The 16,169-nt window shown below is 44.8% G+C and overlaps 1 protein-coding gene across 3 annotated transcripts; it reads left to right on the top strand.

Annotated features, from left to right (window-relative positions):
• The first annotated feature begins 611 nt into the window (after nt 1-611).
• Nucleotides 612-15,937, top strand: crip3 (cysteine-rich protein 3). Of its 3 annotated transcripts, none has more exons than XM_047821294.1 (7): nt 612-752; nt 8,533-8,627; nt 12,945-13,002; nt 13,334-13,462; nt 14,767-14,841; nt 15,052-15,146; nt 15,527-15,937. In XM_047821294.1, the coding sequence occupies exons 1-7, from the start codon at nt 710-712 to the stop codon at nt 15,656-15,658; spliced, it is 627 nt and encodes a 208-aa protein (XP_047677250.1). In that variant the 5' UTR covers nt 612-709; the 3' UTR covers nt 15,659-15,937. The 3 variants fall into 3 exon arrangements, with proteins under 3 accessions (XP_047677250.1, XP_047677252.1, XP_047677251.1); XM_047821295.1 differs by having other exon boundaries at nt 691-752; nt 8,536-8,627; XM_047821296.1 differs by lacking the exon at nt 13,334-13,462.
• Nucleotides 15,938-16,169: the final 232 nt, after the last annotated feature.

Genomic DNA, 16,169 nt, shown 5'->3' with positions numbered 1-16,169 from the left:
CACCCTGCTGTCTTACATAAACAATAATTATGATGGATGCTTAAATATAATTATTCTTTCCAGTCTATGACAATACATGACCACTAGAAGGCAGACGTGTCATCAATGACTCCAGTAACAGCCTCATTCATCCACACTAGCAACAATATGTTTATATAACTATTAAATTTAATAGTTATTATTTAATTATTTAAAGCTATTATTTTATTATTTATCATCAGAAACAGCCGAAAACTCGTTTTAATGCGAAATGACACACACACACACACACACACACACACACACACACACACACACACACACACACACATTACATTTTACACACGATACAGTTTGTTGTTATTCTTAGTTATTATTATTAGTAGTAGTATTGTACGCGAGTATACATTATAGGATTATTAAATAAGTAATATGTGTGTGTGTGTGTGTGTGTGTGTGTGTGTGTGTGTGTGTGTGTGTGTGTGTGTGTGTGTGTGTGTGTGCGTGCCTGCAATGCTGAGTCTCAGTCTGACACACACACACACACACACACACACACACACACACACACACACACACACACAAACAGTAGGTGTTTTTTATATTGGCATCTCATTGACCAATGAGAAGAGGTGAATCGGCGACAGGGGGCGTGGCTTAGCGTTCTCTTTAAGTGTAAGAAGAGCCGCGCGTCTCCTCCCTCAGTCTCACCACATCTTCACTTCTCATCATGACCTCCAACTGCCCTAGGTGTGAAAAGCCAGTGTTCTTCGGTAAGACACTAAAGTCTCTTCTTAACCCTACAGTTATTTCTGTAAACAGTGTGAGGACAAAGTGACCTCAGGAGAGTTTGTGAAAGTGTTTAAACTATAAACTTTTACTGAATTATTTATGTACAGTGTTTAAAAGTGTGGATTCTGCACTTTAGCTGTTTGGTGTTGATTTAACACCGAATCTTTCTAACACTGTTTGAATTTCTCTGCGTTTTCCTTTCATACACTCTGTATGTAACTCTTACAATATACTAATAATAATTAGAATAATACCAATAATTTAGCAGTTTAGAGCTGGTGTGTGTTTATACTCTACAGTACAGCATCAGGTGGTGTGTGTTTAGAGCTGGTGTGTGTGTTTAGAGGTGGTGTGTGTGTGTTTAGAGGTGGTGTGTGTGTTTAGAGCTGGTGTGTTTGTTTAGAGCTGGTGTGTGTGTTTAGAGCTGGTGTGTGTTTATACTCTACAGTACAGCATCAGGTGGTGTGTGTTTAGAAGTGGTGTGTGTGTTTAGAAGTGGTGTGTGTGTTTAGAGCTGGTGTGTGTGTGTTTAGAGGTGGTGTGTGTGTTTAGAGGTGGTGTGTGTGTGTGTTTAGAGGTGGTGTGTGTGTTTAGAGGTGGTGTGTGTGTTTAGAGGTGGTGTGTTTGTTTAGAGGTGGTGTGTGTGTTTAGAGGTGGTGTGTTTGTTTAGAGGTGGTGTGTGTTTAGAGGTGTTTAGAGGTGGTGTGTGTTTAGAGCTGGTGTGTGTGTTTAGAAGTGGTGTGTGTGTTTAGAGGTGTTTAGAGCTGGTGTGTGTGTTTAGAGGTGGTGTGTGTTTAGAAGTGGTGTGTGTGTTTAGAGGTGGTGTGTGTGTTTAGAGGTGGTGTGTTTAGAGGTTGTATGTGTGTTTAGAGGTTGTGTGTGTGTTTAGAGGTTGTGTGTGTGTTTAGAGCTGGTGTGTGTGTTTAGAGCTGGTGTGTGTGTTTAGAGTTGGTGTGTGTGTTTAGAGGTGGTGTGTGTTTAAAGGTGGTGTGTGTTTAGAGGTTGTGTGTGGTAGAGGTGTGTGTTGTGTTTTAGAGTGTGTGTGTGTGTAGAGGTGTGTGTGTGTGTAGAGTTGTGTGTGTGTGTAGAGGTGTGTGTGTGGTGTGTGTTAGAGTGTGGTGTGTGTGTGTAGAGTGTGTGTGTGTGTAGTGTGTAGAGTGGTGTGTGTGTTTAGAGTGGTGTGTGTTTAGAGTGGTGTGTGTGTTTAGAGGTGGTGTGGTGTTTAGAGGTGTGTGTTTAGAGCTGGTGTGTGTGTTTAGAGGTGGTGTGTGTTTAGAGCTGGTGTGTGTGTTTAGAGCTGGTGTGTGTGTTTAGAGGTGGTGTGTGTTTAGAGCTGGTGTGTGTGTTTAGAGGTGGTGTGTGTTTAGAGGTGGTGTGTGTGTTTAGAGGTGGTGTGTGTGTTTAGAGGTGGTGTGTGTGTTTAGAGGTGGTGTGTGTTTAGAGGTGGTGTGTGTCCTCTACAGTACAGCGTCACAATTACATTCACAATAAACTTTCATTCATAATAAAACATTGTAATAAGAATCATTTTAAATCCTTTCTTGCAATTAATGATGTCTCATAATAAGATGCTCCTCCGTGTGAAAAAACCTTTGTGTGGACGTTAAAGGGACGGTGTGTAAAGAGCAGTAACACACTCCAGGCAAATAGTGACATAGTCATGAAATGTGAAATGTTGCACAATTAATATTGTGGATTATACAAGAGGAGTGAATCTCTGTCCTCACTTATAGCAGCTATAAACACTCATTCATCACCAGTCTGTCTCTCTCTCTCTGTGTCTCTCTCTCTCTTTCTCACACACACACACACACACACACACACACACACACACACACACACACACACACACACACACACACACACACACACACATTATTATTGTTTGTCCATTATGTCCTTCTGAGGGATTAAAATAAAAGCTCACTCTGAACTTCATCATTTCTCCTGCACTGACCACTGCACATTCTTGAGGCGTCCTAACACACACACACACACACACACACACACACACACACACACACACACACATTCCAGGCTCAATGAGGCTGGACATTGAGGCCTGTGGGAGGTAATGGACAAACATGGAAGTGGCATTTTATAAGCCCTAAAAGACACAAAGGAGCCAGGAGCAAATCTTAATCCTAAATATCATGGTGAGATCTAAAAGATCTAACAGAGATCTAACAGAGATCTAACAGAGATCTAACAGAGATCTAGGACAGAGGCACTGGGAGAAATGTTAAGTGAAGTCTAATAGGTTCGAGATTGAGTTTGGTCGTGTTTGTTTAAATACATTATGTCAAGAAGTCAAGTCAAGAAGCTTTTATTGTCCTTACACATATATAACTGTTACAGTACACAGTGACACGACACGACGTTTCCCCAGGATCAGTGTGTTACATGACACACACAGATATAAGGACTTAGTAGGTTAGTCTTAGATACATAAAGTGTATCTGAGTAACCTGGTGTACACAGTGCAGGACAAGATAAACAAGACAGACAAGACAGTGCAGGACAAAAGACAGTGCAGGACAAGATAAACAAGACAGACAAGACAGTGCAGGACAAAAAATGCCAAGATAATACAGAAAAGACATTACACAGAACCAGCGGTGCCCAGTGTAAATACTGTGTGTTTAACAATATTGCGTGTGCAGTAATAACAGAACGAACACAGTTTCATAGCAGCAGTTACCTGAGATATTTTGAAGCATTTGCAAAACAGTAATCAATCAACTGAAATGTCAGGCAGAATGTGCAAATAGCAAGAAGTGCTCAAAAAACAGCGTGTAAACAGATCGATGGATATATATTGGAAGTGTGTGCATTTAATGTATGTCTGTGCAGTCCATACGGTTGATGTGTGTGTGTGTGTGTGTGTGTGTGTGTGTGTGTGTGTGTGTGTGTGTGTGTGTGTGTGTGTGTTGTGTTCAGTACAGTTCAGTTATTAAGGAGTCTGATGGCTTGTGAGAAGAAACTGTTACACGGTCTGGTCAAGTGTGAAGTGTGTGTGTGAGGGGTGTGTGGGATGAAGTGTGTGTGTGAGGGGTGTGTGTGGTGCAGTGTGTCTGTGTGAGCGGTGTGTGGGGTGAAGTGTGTGTGTGAGGGGTGTGTGGGGTTAAGGGTGTGTGAGAGGGGTGTGTGGGGTGAAGAGTGTGTGTGAGGGGTGTGTGGGGTGAAGAGTGTGTGTGAGGGGGGTGTGGGGTGAAGAGTCTGTGTGAGGGGTGTGTGGGTTGAAGAGTCTGTGTGAGGGGTGTGTGGGGTTAAGGGTGTGTGAGAGGGGTGTGTGGGGTGAAGAGTGTGTGTGAGGGGTGTGTGGTGTGAAGAGTGTGTGTGAGGGGAGTGTGGGGTTAAGGGTGTGTGAGAGGGGTGTGTGGGGTGAAGAGTGTGTGTGAGGGGTGTGTGGGGTGAAGAGTGTGTGTGAGGGGTGTGTGGGGTTAAGGGTGTGTGAGAGGGGTGTGTGGGGTGAAGTGTGTGTGAGGGGTGTGTGGGGTGAAGAGTCTGTGTGAGGGGATGTGGGGTTAAGGGTGTGTGAGAGGGGTGTGTGGGTGAGAGTGTGTGCTGAGGGGTGTGTGGGGTGAAGTGTGTGTGTGTGGGGGGTGTGGGTGTTAGGGTGTGTGAGAGGGGATGTGTGGGGGAGAGTTGATGAGGGGGTGTGGGGTGTGTGAAAGGTGGTGTGAGGGGGTGTGTGGGGTGAAGAGTGCTGTGGGAGGGGTGTGTGGGTGAAGAGTCTGTCGTTAGAGGGTGGTATGTGTGGGGTTAAGGGTAGTGTGAGAGGGGTGTGTGTTGGGTGAAGAGTATGTTTGAGAGGGGGATGGTGTGTGGGTGAAGAGTATGTGAGAGGGGTGTGTGGGGTGAAGAGTGTGGTTGAGAGGGGGTGTGTGGGGTGAAGAGTGTGTGAGAGGGGCTGTGTGGGGGTGAAGAGTGTGTGAGAGGGGTGTGTGGGGTGAAGAGTGTGTGAGAGGGGTGTGTGGGGTTAAGGGTGTGTGAGAGGGGTCTGTGTGGGGTGAAGAGTGTGTGAGAGGGGTGTGTGTGGGTTGAAGAGTGTGTGTGAGAGGGGTGTGTGGGGTGAGAGTGTGTGAGAGGGGTGTGTGGGGTTGAAGAGTGTGTGTGAGGAGTGTGTGTGTGTGTGAGGTGTGTGTGTGGGGTGAAGAGTGTGTGTGAGGGGTTTGTGGGGTGAAGAGTGTGTGTGAGGGGTGTGTGGGGTGAAGAGTCTGTGTTAGGGGTGTGTGGGGTGAAGAGTCTGTGTTAGGGGTGTGTGGGGTTAAGGGTGTGTGAGAGGGATGTGTGGGGTGAAGAGTATGTGAGAGGGGTGTGTGGGGTGAAGAGTATGTGAGAGGGGTGTGTGGGGTGAAGAGTGTGTGAGAGGGGTGTGTGGGGTGAAGAGTGTTGGAGAGGGTGTGTGGGGTGAAGAGTGTGTGAGAGGGGTGTGTGGGGTGAAGAGTGTGTGGGAGGGGGTGTGGGGTGAAGAGTCTGTGTTAGGGGTGTGTGGGGTTAAGGGTGTGTGAGAGGGGTGTGTGGGGTGAAGAGTATGTGAGAGGGGTGTGTGGGGTGAAGAGTATGTGAGAGGGGTGTGTGGGGTGAAGAGTGTGTGAGAGGGGTGTGTGGGGTGAAGAGTGTGTGAGAGGGGTGTGTGGGGTGAAGAGTGTGTGAGAGGGGTGTGTGGGGTGAAGAGTGTGTGAGAGGGGTGTGTGGGTTGAAGAGTGTGTGTGAGGGGTGTGTGGGGTGAAGAGTGTGTGTGAGGGGTGTGTGGGGTGAAGAGTGTGTGTGAGGGGTGTGTGGGGTGAAGAGTGTGTGTGAGGGGTGTGTGGGGTGAAGAGTGTGTGTGAGGGGTGTGTGTGGTGAAGAGTGTGTGTGAGGGGTGTGTGGGGTGAAGAGTGTGTGTGAGGTCCACAATACTGTTGGCTTTGAGGATGCAGCGTGTGGTGTAAGTGTCCATGATAGAGAGAGGAGAGACTCCAAAGATCTTCTCAGATGTCCTCACTACCCGCTGCAGGGTCTGTGATCAGAGATGGTGCAGTTCCCAAACCAGACAGTGATGCAGCTGCTCAGGATGCTCTCAATGGTCCCTCTGTAAAAAGTAGTCAGGAACGGGGGTCTGGGGGGGGGTGCTTTTCTCAGACTTCATAAGAAGTAGAGATGCTGGTGGACTTTCTTGGTGATGGAGCTGGTGTTGAGGGACCAGGTGAAGTTCTCCGCTAGATAAACACCAAGACATTTGGTGCTCCTGATGATCTCTACAGATGATCTGTCGATGTTCAGCAGAGAGTGTTCGCTCTGTGTTCTCCTGAAGTCCACAACCATCTCTTTAGTTTTATCAACATTCAGAGACAGGTTGTTGGTTCTACACCATGCAGTTAGATGTTGAATCTCCTCCCTGTTTGCTGACTCGTCGTTCTTACTGATGAGACCCACCACGGTCGTGTCATCCGTGAACTTGATGATATGGTTAGATCTGTGCTTTGTGTCACAATCAGGTGCTGAGGGATGTTTGTACTGAATACTGAACTAAAGTCTATGGACAGCATTCGTACATAAGTGTCTTTATTGTCCAGGTGGGTGAGGGCTAAATGAAGGGACGTGGCAATGGCATCGTCTGTGGAGCGGTTTGGAAGATACGCAAACTGTAGGGGGTCCAGTGAGGGGGTTAACTGGGTCTTGATGTGCCTCATGATGAGCTTCTCAAAGCACTTCATAACGATGGGTGTGAGTGCGACAGGACGATTGTCATTGAGGCAGGACAATGTAGACTTCTCTGGGACGGGGACAATGGTGGTTGTCTTGAGGCACGTACGAACAACGGCGCTGCTCAGGGAAATGTTGAAGATACCGCATAGTGTTCTCCTCACGTCGGCCGTGGATAGACAGAGTACCTGGTCATCGGGGGGAGGGGTGGTCTTCCTTGCCGTTACATTGTTCTGCACCTCAAACCGAGCGTAGAAGTCATTCAGCACGTCTGGGAGGGAGGCATCACTATCACGAGCCGGTGAAGCTGTCTTGTAGTTTGTGATCGCCTGTCTGCCCTGCCACATGCACCGGGTGTCTCCGCTGTCCTGGTACTGGCTGTGGATTGTCTGGGGGGGTGTGCGCTTTGCCTCTCTGAAGGCTTCGGACAGTTTGGCCCTTGCTGTACTTGGGGCCGCCATGTTCCCTGTTCTTAAGGATAGTTCTCTAGTCTTCAGCAGCGCATGCACTTTAGCAGTCATCCACGGCTTCTGGTTGGAGCGTGTGGTGGTGGTCTTGGAGATTGTCACGTCATCAATGCTCTTGCAGATGTAGCTGGTCACTGATGCTGTGTACTCCTCCAAGTTGATGGTGTTGCTGTTGGTTGCAGCCTCCCTGAAGATGTTCCAGTCAATGCACTCAAAGCAGTCCTGAGGAGCAGAGGTGGCTCCTGCTGGCCAGGTTTTCACCAGCTTTAAAGTCTGACAAGTGGTCTGTATGCTGGAATTAGCATAACAGAGATGTGGTCTGAGTAGCCGAGGTGGGGGCGGGGCTCCACATGACAGGGGGCGGGGCTCCGCACAATACGTGCCGTGAATGTTTGTGTAAACAAGATCCAGCATGTTTTCCCCTCTCGTTGCAAAGTCCACATACTGCTGGAATTTAGGGAGCACTGACGTGAGATTTCTATGATTGATCTTTTATTAAATCTTTAAGTGGGTCTATCCACAGTTATCCCATAGGTCACGGTCTGACATTGTGAAACCCGGAGCCAATGCAGTGAGGATAAGATAGAGGTGATGTGTTCATATCTCCTGGTTCTAGTTAGGACTCGAGCTGCTGTGTTCTGGACTAACTGGAGCTTGTTTCTGCTCCTACTGAACATCCAGACAGTAAAGTATTACAATAATCCAACCTAAAGGTAACAAACACATGACCTAGTGTTTCTGCATCATGTCATGACATCATATCTCTGATCTTAGTAATATTACTGAGATAAAGAAAGCTAACATTGTGGTATTATTTATGTGAGCTTCAGATGAGAGACCGGTATCAATAATCACACCAAGGTCTTTTACTGCTGCACATGATGTAATAGAAAGACCATCCAGAGTTACTCTGTAATCAGAAAGCTTACTTCTGACTGTCTGTGGTCCTGGTACAAGATCTTCTGTGTGTCTGTGGTCCTGGTACAAGATCTTCTGACTGTCTCTGTGCTGTGATGAGGACTAAATCCTGACTGAGACAGTTCATGAACATTATTGCTATGTAAATATCAACATGTTGAGTTATTATGATGAAAAGCATTTACTTTGAGCAGGACTGTGATTGGTCAGACATGATGTCGCTCTGAACTGTTTGTGTTTACATATGAAAATAAACTCCTCCCTTATTTCTTCTCATTCGGTTGATCATCAGTTCCTTAAGTTTTGGGTTCGATGATGTAACTGTAATTAAAGTGTAAGTTCAAATCTTCTGGAGAAAGTTTGTCTTTGACACTTTCCCAAGTTTGGCGTCTGTCATCCATCTGCAGCTTCTAATGTGATAAACATGTTTATATTTCAAAGCAAAACTTATCTTTTATCTTATCCAAAAATCACAATAAAACCACAAAAGGAATGAAACTACATCATCAGTTAGGAGCCCAAGTTCATGCAGCTGTCTGTGGAGCACCACCTCAAGTGGGAGAGGTTCAGATGGCTCCTGATGTTAAATATAGTGCTCTGATCTGTGTGTGTGTGTGTGTGTGTGTGTGTGTGTGTGTGTGTGTGTGTGTGTGTGTGTGTGTGTGTGTGTGTGTGTGTGTTGTAGCAGAGAAGGTGAGCTCTCTGGGGAAGAACTGGCACCGTTTCTGTCTGAAATGTGAACGCTGTAATAAGATTCTCTCTTCTGGAGGCCATGCTGAGGTAAGGAGCCATGACTACTGACCTTTGACCCCACTGTCTCAGGGTTAAAAATGTTCACTCAGAAGAATCAGAAATCAAAAGAAAAATAATAAATCTGTGTCATCAACAGAAACTGATACACAAATTGATACAATTAACCATTAAAAACACACACACACACACACACACACACACACACACACACACACACACACACACACACACACAGAAACACACACACACACACACATTATTCTGCAGAAATGTATGTCTGATGAACTTGAGAACTAGATATAAAACTGTGGTAGTGCTTCAGAGCAAACACACACACACACACACACACACACACACACACACACACACACACACTGAGAGGAGAAGGACAGATGCTTGTCCATGGAAACCTCAGTGTGCTGTGACTGAAGGTGAGACCTGAGACATCTCCAGGGAAGTTCAGCAGATCGATTTCCCTGAGGTTACGTTTCAGCTGATGACTCGCTATCCGTGATGAGGCTTGCTGAGATCTGAGCAGACACAAACATCTGAGAAAGAAAGGAGGAGGAAAGGTGGAGAGTAAGTATGGAGGATGTGGCCTCAGATAGGGTGGGGATAAAAATATGACCTCTGAGAAAGTGGGTATAGAGATCATGACCTCATATAGAGTGGATATGTGGGCATGTGGTAGCCTAGTGGTTAAGGTCTTGGGCTACCAATCAGAAGGTTGTGAGTTTGATCCCAGGTCTACTAAGATGCCACTGTTGGGTCCCTGAGCAAGGCCCTTAACCCTCAACTGCTCAGTTGTATAAATATGAAGTAATGTAAGTCGCTCTGGATATAAAGGTGTCTGCTAAATGCTGTAAATGTAAATGGATATAGAGGATATGACCTCAGACAGAGTGTGTATAGAGGATATGACCTCAGGCAGAGTGTGTGTAGAGGATATGACCTCAGACAGAGTGTGTATAGAGGATATGACCTCAGACAGAGTGTGTATAGAGGATATGACCTCAGACAGACTGTGTATAGAGGATATGACCTCAGACAGAGTGTGTATAGAGGATATGACCTCAGGCAGAGTGTGTATAGAGGATATGACCTCAGACAGAGTGTGTATAGAGGATATGACCTCAGGCAGCACAGACAGAGTGTGTATAGAGGATATGACCTCAGACAGAGTGTGTATAGAGGATATGACCTCAGACAGAGTGTGTATAGAGGATATGACCTCAGACAGAGTGTGTATAGAGGATATGACCTCAGGCAGAGTGTGTATAGAGGATATGACCTCAGACAGAGTGTGTATAGAGGATATGACCTCAGGCAGAGTGTGTATAGAGGATATGACCTCAGACAGAGTGTGTATAGAGGATATGACCTCAGGCAGAGTGTGTATAGAGGATATGACCTCAGACAGAGTGTGTATAGAGGATATGACCTCAGACAGAGTGTGTATAGAGGATATGACCTCAGGCAGAGTGTGTATAGAGGATATGACCTCAGACAGAGTGTGTATAGAGGATATGACCTCAGACAGAGTGTGTATAGAGGATATGACCTCAGACAGAGTGTGTATAGAGGATATGACCTCAGACAGAGTGTGTATAGAGGATATGACCTCAGACAGAGTGTGTATAGAGGATATGACCTCAGACAGAGTGTGTATAGAGGATATGACCTCAGAGCTCTCGCTGTATCTGTTAAACACTCATATCTTTATCTTGTGGTGTTATTTTCAGGCTCAGTATCAGACAGTGAATGTGAAGGCTGCCGTGTACTCACACACACACACACACACACACACACACACACACACACACACACACACACACACACACACACACACACACACACACACTCACACACACACACACACACACACATACATACACAGTCACACACTCACACACTTACACACACACACACTCACACACACACACACACACACACACACTTACACACACACACACACACACACACACACACACACACACATACATACACACTCACACACACACACACATACACACACACACACACACACACATACACACTCTCACACACACACACACACACATACATACACACTCACACACACAAACACACACACACACACACATACATACACACTCACATACATACACACTCACACACACACACACACACACACACACCACACCACACACACACACACACCCACCACACTACACACACACTACACACACCCACCACACAACACACACACACACACACACTCATACATACACACACACACACACACACACACACACACACACACATACATACACACTCACACACACACACACTCACACACACACACACACACACACACACACACACACACACACACACACACACACACACTCACACACACACACATACATACACACTCACACACACTTACACACACACACACACACACACACACATACATACACACTCCACACATACATACACACACACACACACACACATACACTAACCCTAACCCTAACCCCAGGTGAAAGGGGTCATGTCCTCTCTGAAGACTTTTCTTGGTCCATGCACATGGACTGAGAGCTTAGCTATCAACAGAAATGAGGATGACCACAGTAATTTCCAGAACCTGCTGATGATGAAGGAGAGGAATGAGCTGTACCACCGTGTGGTTCTATTTGGCATCAGGAGATTATCATTGCTTCGATCGGAGAGTCAAGAACAGACGCCACTTTCCTGTCTCACAGATGTCAACGACCCCAGGCAGAGCGCGCTGGACTAAAGAGCTCTTCTGCCTTAACGAGCATGTGGTGATAAGTGGAGAACGGAGACAAAGCTTCTCACTGCATATTAAACTTTTCTTCATGCTTTGAGACTCACAAATGCCTGAGTTTTTACATCCATATTGTGTGTGTCTATGTGTGTGTGTCTGTGTGTTTGTGTGTGTTACATCCATATTGTGTGTGTCTATGTGTGTGTGTCTGTGTGTTTGTGTGTGTTACATCCATATTGTGTGTGTGCACAAACCCACAAACTCTGACACTCAAGAGACCAACACACACTTAAGTGTCACATCATGTCCTGTGTGGAACTTCCTGTGTGTCTGAATAACTGCGCAGTCGCACAACAATCATTCAGATAACAAACACACCTTCGGTCTCTAAAAATAATCCACACTGTGTGTGTGTGTGTGTGTGTGTGTGTGTGTGTGTGTGTGTGTGTGTGTGTGTGTGTGTGTGTGTGTGTGTGTGTGTGCCTGAAAAAAATAGCTCTGGAACTTTTCAAATTGTTGGAATGTGGAGGATCATGAGGTCAGAACTTAAATCTGTACATTTAAATCACATCAGTGTTTAAATCTTGCTTTCCTTCCTCCTGCCACACACACACACACACACACACACACACACACACACACACACAGGAATGCTTTGGGAAAATGTATTTTGGCTTGGCTTGTGTGTGGTTAGAGTCTGAGGCCTTTTTATAGATGAGACGAGACAGGATGGAAACCGTGGACACACACACACACACACACACACACACACACACACACACACACACACACACACACACACACACATTTCCAACATGAACACTGAACTGAGAAAATGAGTCTGAATTTAAATCCAATTTTAATTGCAGTAAATTGTAGTTTTTGTAGCCAAACTGAGCTGCAAAATAACAGTGATACAGTTTAATACTTATTAAAACATTCATCTCCTACCGCTTATCTGACCTTCTCGGGTCACGGGGAGCCTGTGCCTATCTCAGGCGTCATCAGGCATCGAGGCAGGATACACCCTGGACGGAGTGCCAACCCATCACAGGGCACACACACACTCTCATTCACTCACACACACACACACACACACACACACACACTACGGACAATTTTCCAGAGATGCCAATCAACCTACCATGCATGTCTTTGGACCGGGGGAGGAAACCGGAGTACCCGGAGGAAACCCCCGAGGCACGGGGAGAACATGCAAACTCCACACACACAAGGCGGAGGTGGGAATCGAAACCCCCCCCCCCCTTATTAAAACAGTAAAATGCAACTGAATTCTTAAAACTCATGAGTCTTTACTCACCCCAGAGTTAAACATAAATATGACACGACTGAAGTCACCAGTTTTGTGTCTGCTTATATTTCACTACAACACCAGCAGATCACTGAGCTATAATTAGGGAGGTTTGCTGACGTCTGAATCTGTTTGGGTTTGTTCTCTGAGTTCTGCAGCTTTGGTCTGGGGCATCTGGTGCATCTGGGGCTCAAACACATTCACAGGGATTAAAGTGTCAACATTTTATAGAATGAATAATTTTTTTTGTCTTTAATAGCATGAAGGGCTGCCGTACTGTCATAAACCCTGCTATGGAACTTTGTTTGGTCCAAAAGGTGAGAAAAACATTTAATAACATGTTTAATAATAATAATAATAATAATAATAACAATAATAATAACAACAATTATAATAATAATAATAATAACAATAATAATAATAATAATAATAATAATAATAATAATAATAATAATAACACTTGATTACATGTTTACTGTGTGTCTAAGAACCAGAACACATTAGTGTTGGAAATGACATCAATGCTGTTAGTAAAGATGTTAATTTATCCTTTTTTTTCAAGAACTCTATATATGTGTGTGTGTGTGTGTGTGTGTGTGTGTGTGTGTGTGTGTTTATTATCACACTATTGTGGCTTTTCATTGGTAGGTGTGAATATTGGAGGGGCGGGGTCTTATGTTTATGACACACCCTCTCAGACACCATGTGATGAATATTCAGAAGTTTCACCCACAACACCCTGGTCCAACACTTACATTGTCCATCATCAACCCAAAGGTACCACACACACCACACACACACCACACATAAACCACACACACACACCACACACACACACACAGACAGACACACACACCACACATAAACCACACACACACACCACACATAAGCCACACACACACACACCACACATAAACCACACACACACCACACATAAGCCACACACACACACAAAAACACCACACACACAAACACCACACACACACCACACATAAGCCACACACACAAACACCACACACACACCACACATAAGCCACACACACAAACACCACACACACACCACACATAAGCCACACACACACAAACACCACACACACAAACACCACACACACACCACACATAAGCCACACACACACCACACATAAGCCACACACACAAACACCACACACACCACACATAAACCACACACACCACACATAAGCCACACACACACACACAAACACACACACATTTACAGCATGTGACAGACCCCTTATCCAGAGCGACGTACATAAGTGCTTAAATCTCTAACATTGAATACGTTAATGCTGCTCACTAGTTTACACACACACACAACACACACACATACACACACAGACACACATAAACCACACACACAGACACACACACATAAACCACACACACACAACACACACACCACACATAAACCACACACACACACACATTTACATTTACAGCATGTGACAGACCCCTTATCCAGTGTGACGTACATAAGTGCTTAAATCTCTAACATTGAATACATTAATGCTGCTCACTAGGTTACACACACACACACACACACACACACAACACACACACATACATACACACACACACACACACACACACACAGGAAGATAAAATTTTCTGGAATGTTAATGTCCCGCTCTGATTGCTCAGTTCCTGTCGTGTTTTTGTTAATGAGTCTTTTCCTAGTTCCACTACAGTCTGTGTTCACTACAGAGAATGAAAAGTGGGCGTGGCCTATACAGAATTCACATTAGGGTTATATACGTTTATAAAGCTGCTTTGTGTCCCAAAGCTATGTACATAAACCTGGACTGAACCTATTTCTGTTTTGATGCAGAATGTTAGAGTTCATGTAAATGTCTGATGTTATACACATAGTGTTTTTTTCTGATTTAGTTTATTAATTGTGTGTGTGTGTGTGTTTGTATGTGTGTGTGTGTGTGTGTGTGTGTGTGTGTGTGTGTGTGTGTGTGGTTTATGTGTGTTGTGTGTGTGTGTGTGTGTGTGTGTGTGTGTGGTTTATGTGTGTTGTGTGTGTGTGTGTGTGTGTGTGTGTGTGTGTGTGCCTGCAGTACCTGCGGATGCGGTGCGTATGTTTTCTGGAGAGACGTCTCTGTGTCCTGGCTGTAGTAAAGTTGTTTACTTTGGTAAGCCCCCCCCCCCCTAAAGTGTTATAACGTTGTGAATAATGTCTTATGAATGCAGTGAAACATCTTCTAGAATCATTCAACCTTCACATAAAGAAATGTCTGTTACTTGAAGGAGAAGCTCAGCTCTGCTGTAATATACTATATTTATGTTATCTCTTTAATGATGTCATGATGATGTCATGATGATGTCATGCACGTGTTCCTCAGCTGAGAGAGTGATGTCACTGGGTCGTAACTGGCACCGGCCATGTCTGCGCTGCGAGAGGTGCAAAAAAACACTGACCTCTGGTGGACATGCTGAGGTATTACACACAAATACACATAAATACACACACACAAACAGACACACACATACACACAAACACCCACAAATACACACAAACACCCACAGATACACACAAACAAACACACACACACACAAACACACACACATACACACAAACACACACACATACACAGACATACATACACACACAATCACACATACACACAAACAAACACAGACATACATACACACACACAATCACACACACAAACAAACACACACACACAAACAAACACACACAATCACACACACACACACAGGATTACAAACAAACACACAAACAAACACACACACACATGATTACAAACAAACACACACGTGCACCGTTTTTATTGATTCATATTTTGTATTTTTTAGCATGAAGGTCGGCCATATTGTCACGTTCCCTGCTACGGCTACCTGTTTGGGCCAAAAGGTGTGAACATCGGCGAGGTGGGCTGTTACGTTTATGAGCAGGATGAGAACGGAGAGAACAGAATTCTGGGTTAAGATTAAATGAATGGCATCAGAGAGAGTTATTATGTCACTACTATATAAAAACTGATGTACATAAATAATCAGAGACGAATTGTTACACTATTTAATATTTTACACACTGAGTTTTTTAAGGCTCCTGCACACACTGCGTCCCCACAAACACACAGCCATCATGTTGCACACTAATAAACTTTATAGTCACCTTTTGAATATTTACTATTATTTAATCAGCCGCAGGTTTGTTTTATATAAAGGTTCACATGTACACGAATAAAGAAAAAGAGTGTTTCAGTTCCTTTGTCCATTATTTCTACAATATAAATATTATTTTATTTTAACTTGTGATATTTTGATGTCAGATATGTGTCTAATTTAGAAACTGTGTGTGTGTGAGCATGTGTGTGAGCATGTGTGTGTGCGTCTGTGCGTGCGTCTGTGCGTGTGCGTGTGCGTGTGTGTGTGTGTGCGTGTGTGTGTGTGTGTGTGTGTGTGTGCGTGTGTGTGTGTGTGTGCGTCTGTGCGT

The sequence above is a fragment of the Tachysurus fulvidraco genome, chromosome 12 (genome assembly GCF_022655615.1).
Source record: "Tachysurus fulvidraco isolate hzauxx_2018 chromosome 12, HZAU_PFXX_2.0, whole genome shotgun sequence".
In the NCBI taxonomy this organism is placed as follows: Eukaryota; Metazoa; Chordata; class Actinopteri; order Siluriformes; family Bagridae; genus Tachysurus; species Tachysurus fulvidraco.
Note: the sequence above shows the minus strand (reverse complement) of the source record. Positions and strands in the feature narration are given on the sequence as shown.

Coding starts and splice junctions, on each gene's coding strand:
- crip3 (XM_047821294.1), top strand. CDS start 710: ATGACCTCCAACTGCCCTAGGTGTGAAAAGCCAGTGTTCTTCG. Junction 753..8,532: donor TGAAAAGCCAGTGTTCTTCG/GTAAGACACTAA, acceptor TGTGTGTTGTAG/CAGAGAAGGTGAGCTCTCTG. Junction 15,147..15,526: donor CCTCTGGTGGACATGCTGAG/GTATTACACACA, acceptor TGTATTTTTTAG/CATGAAGGTCGGCCATATTG.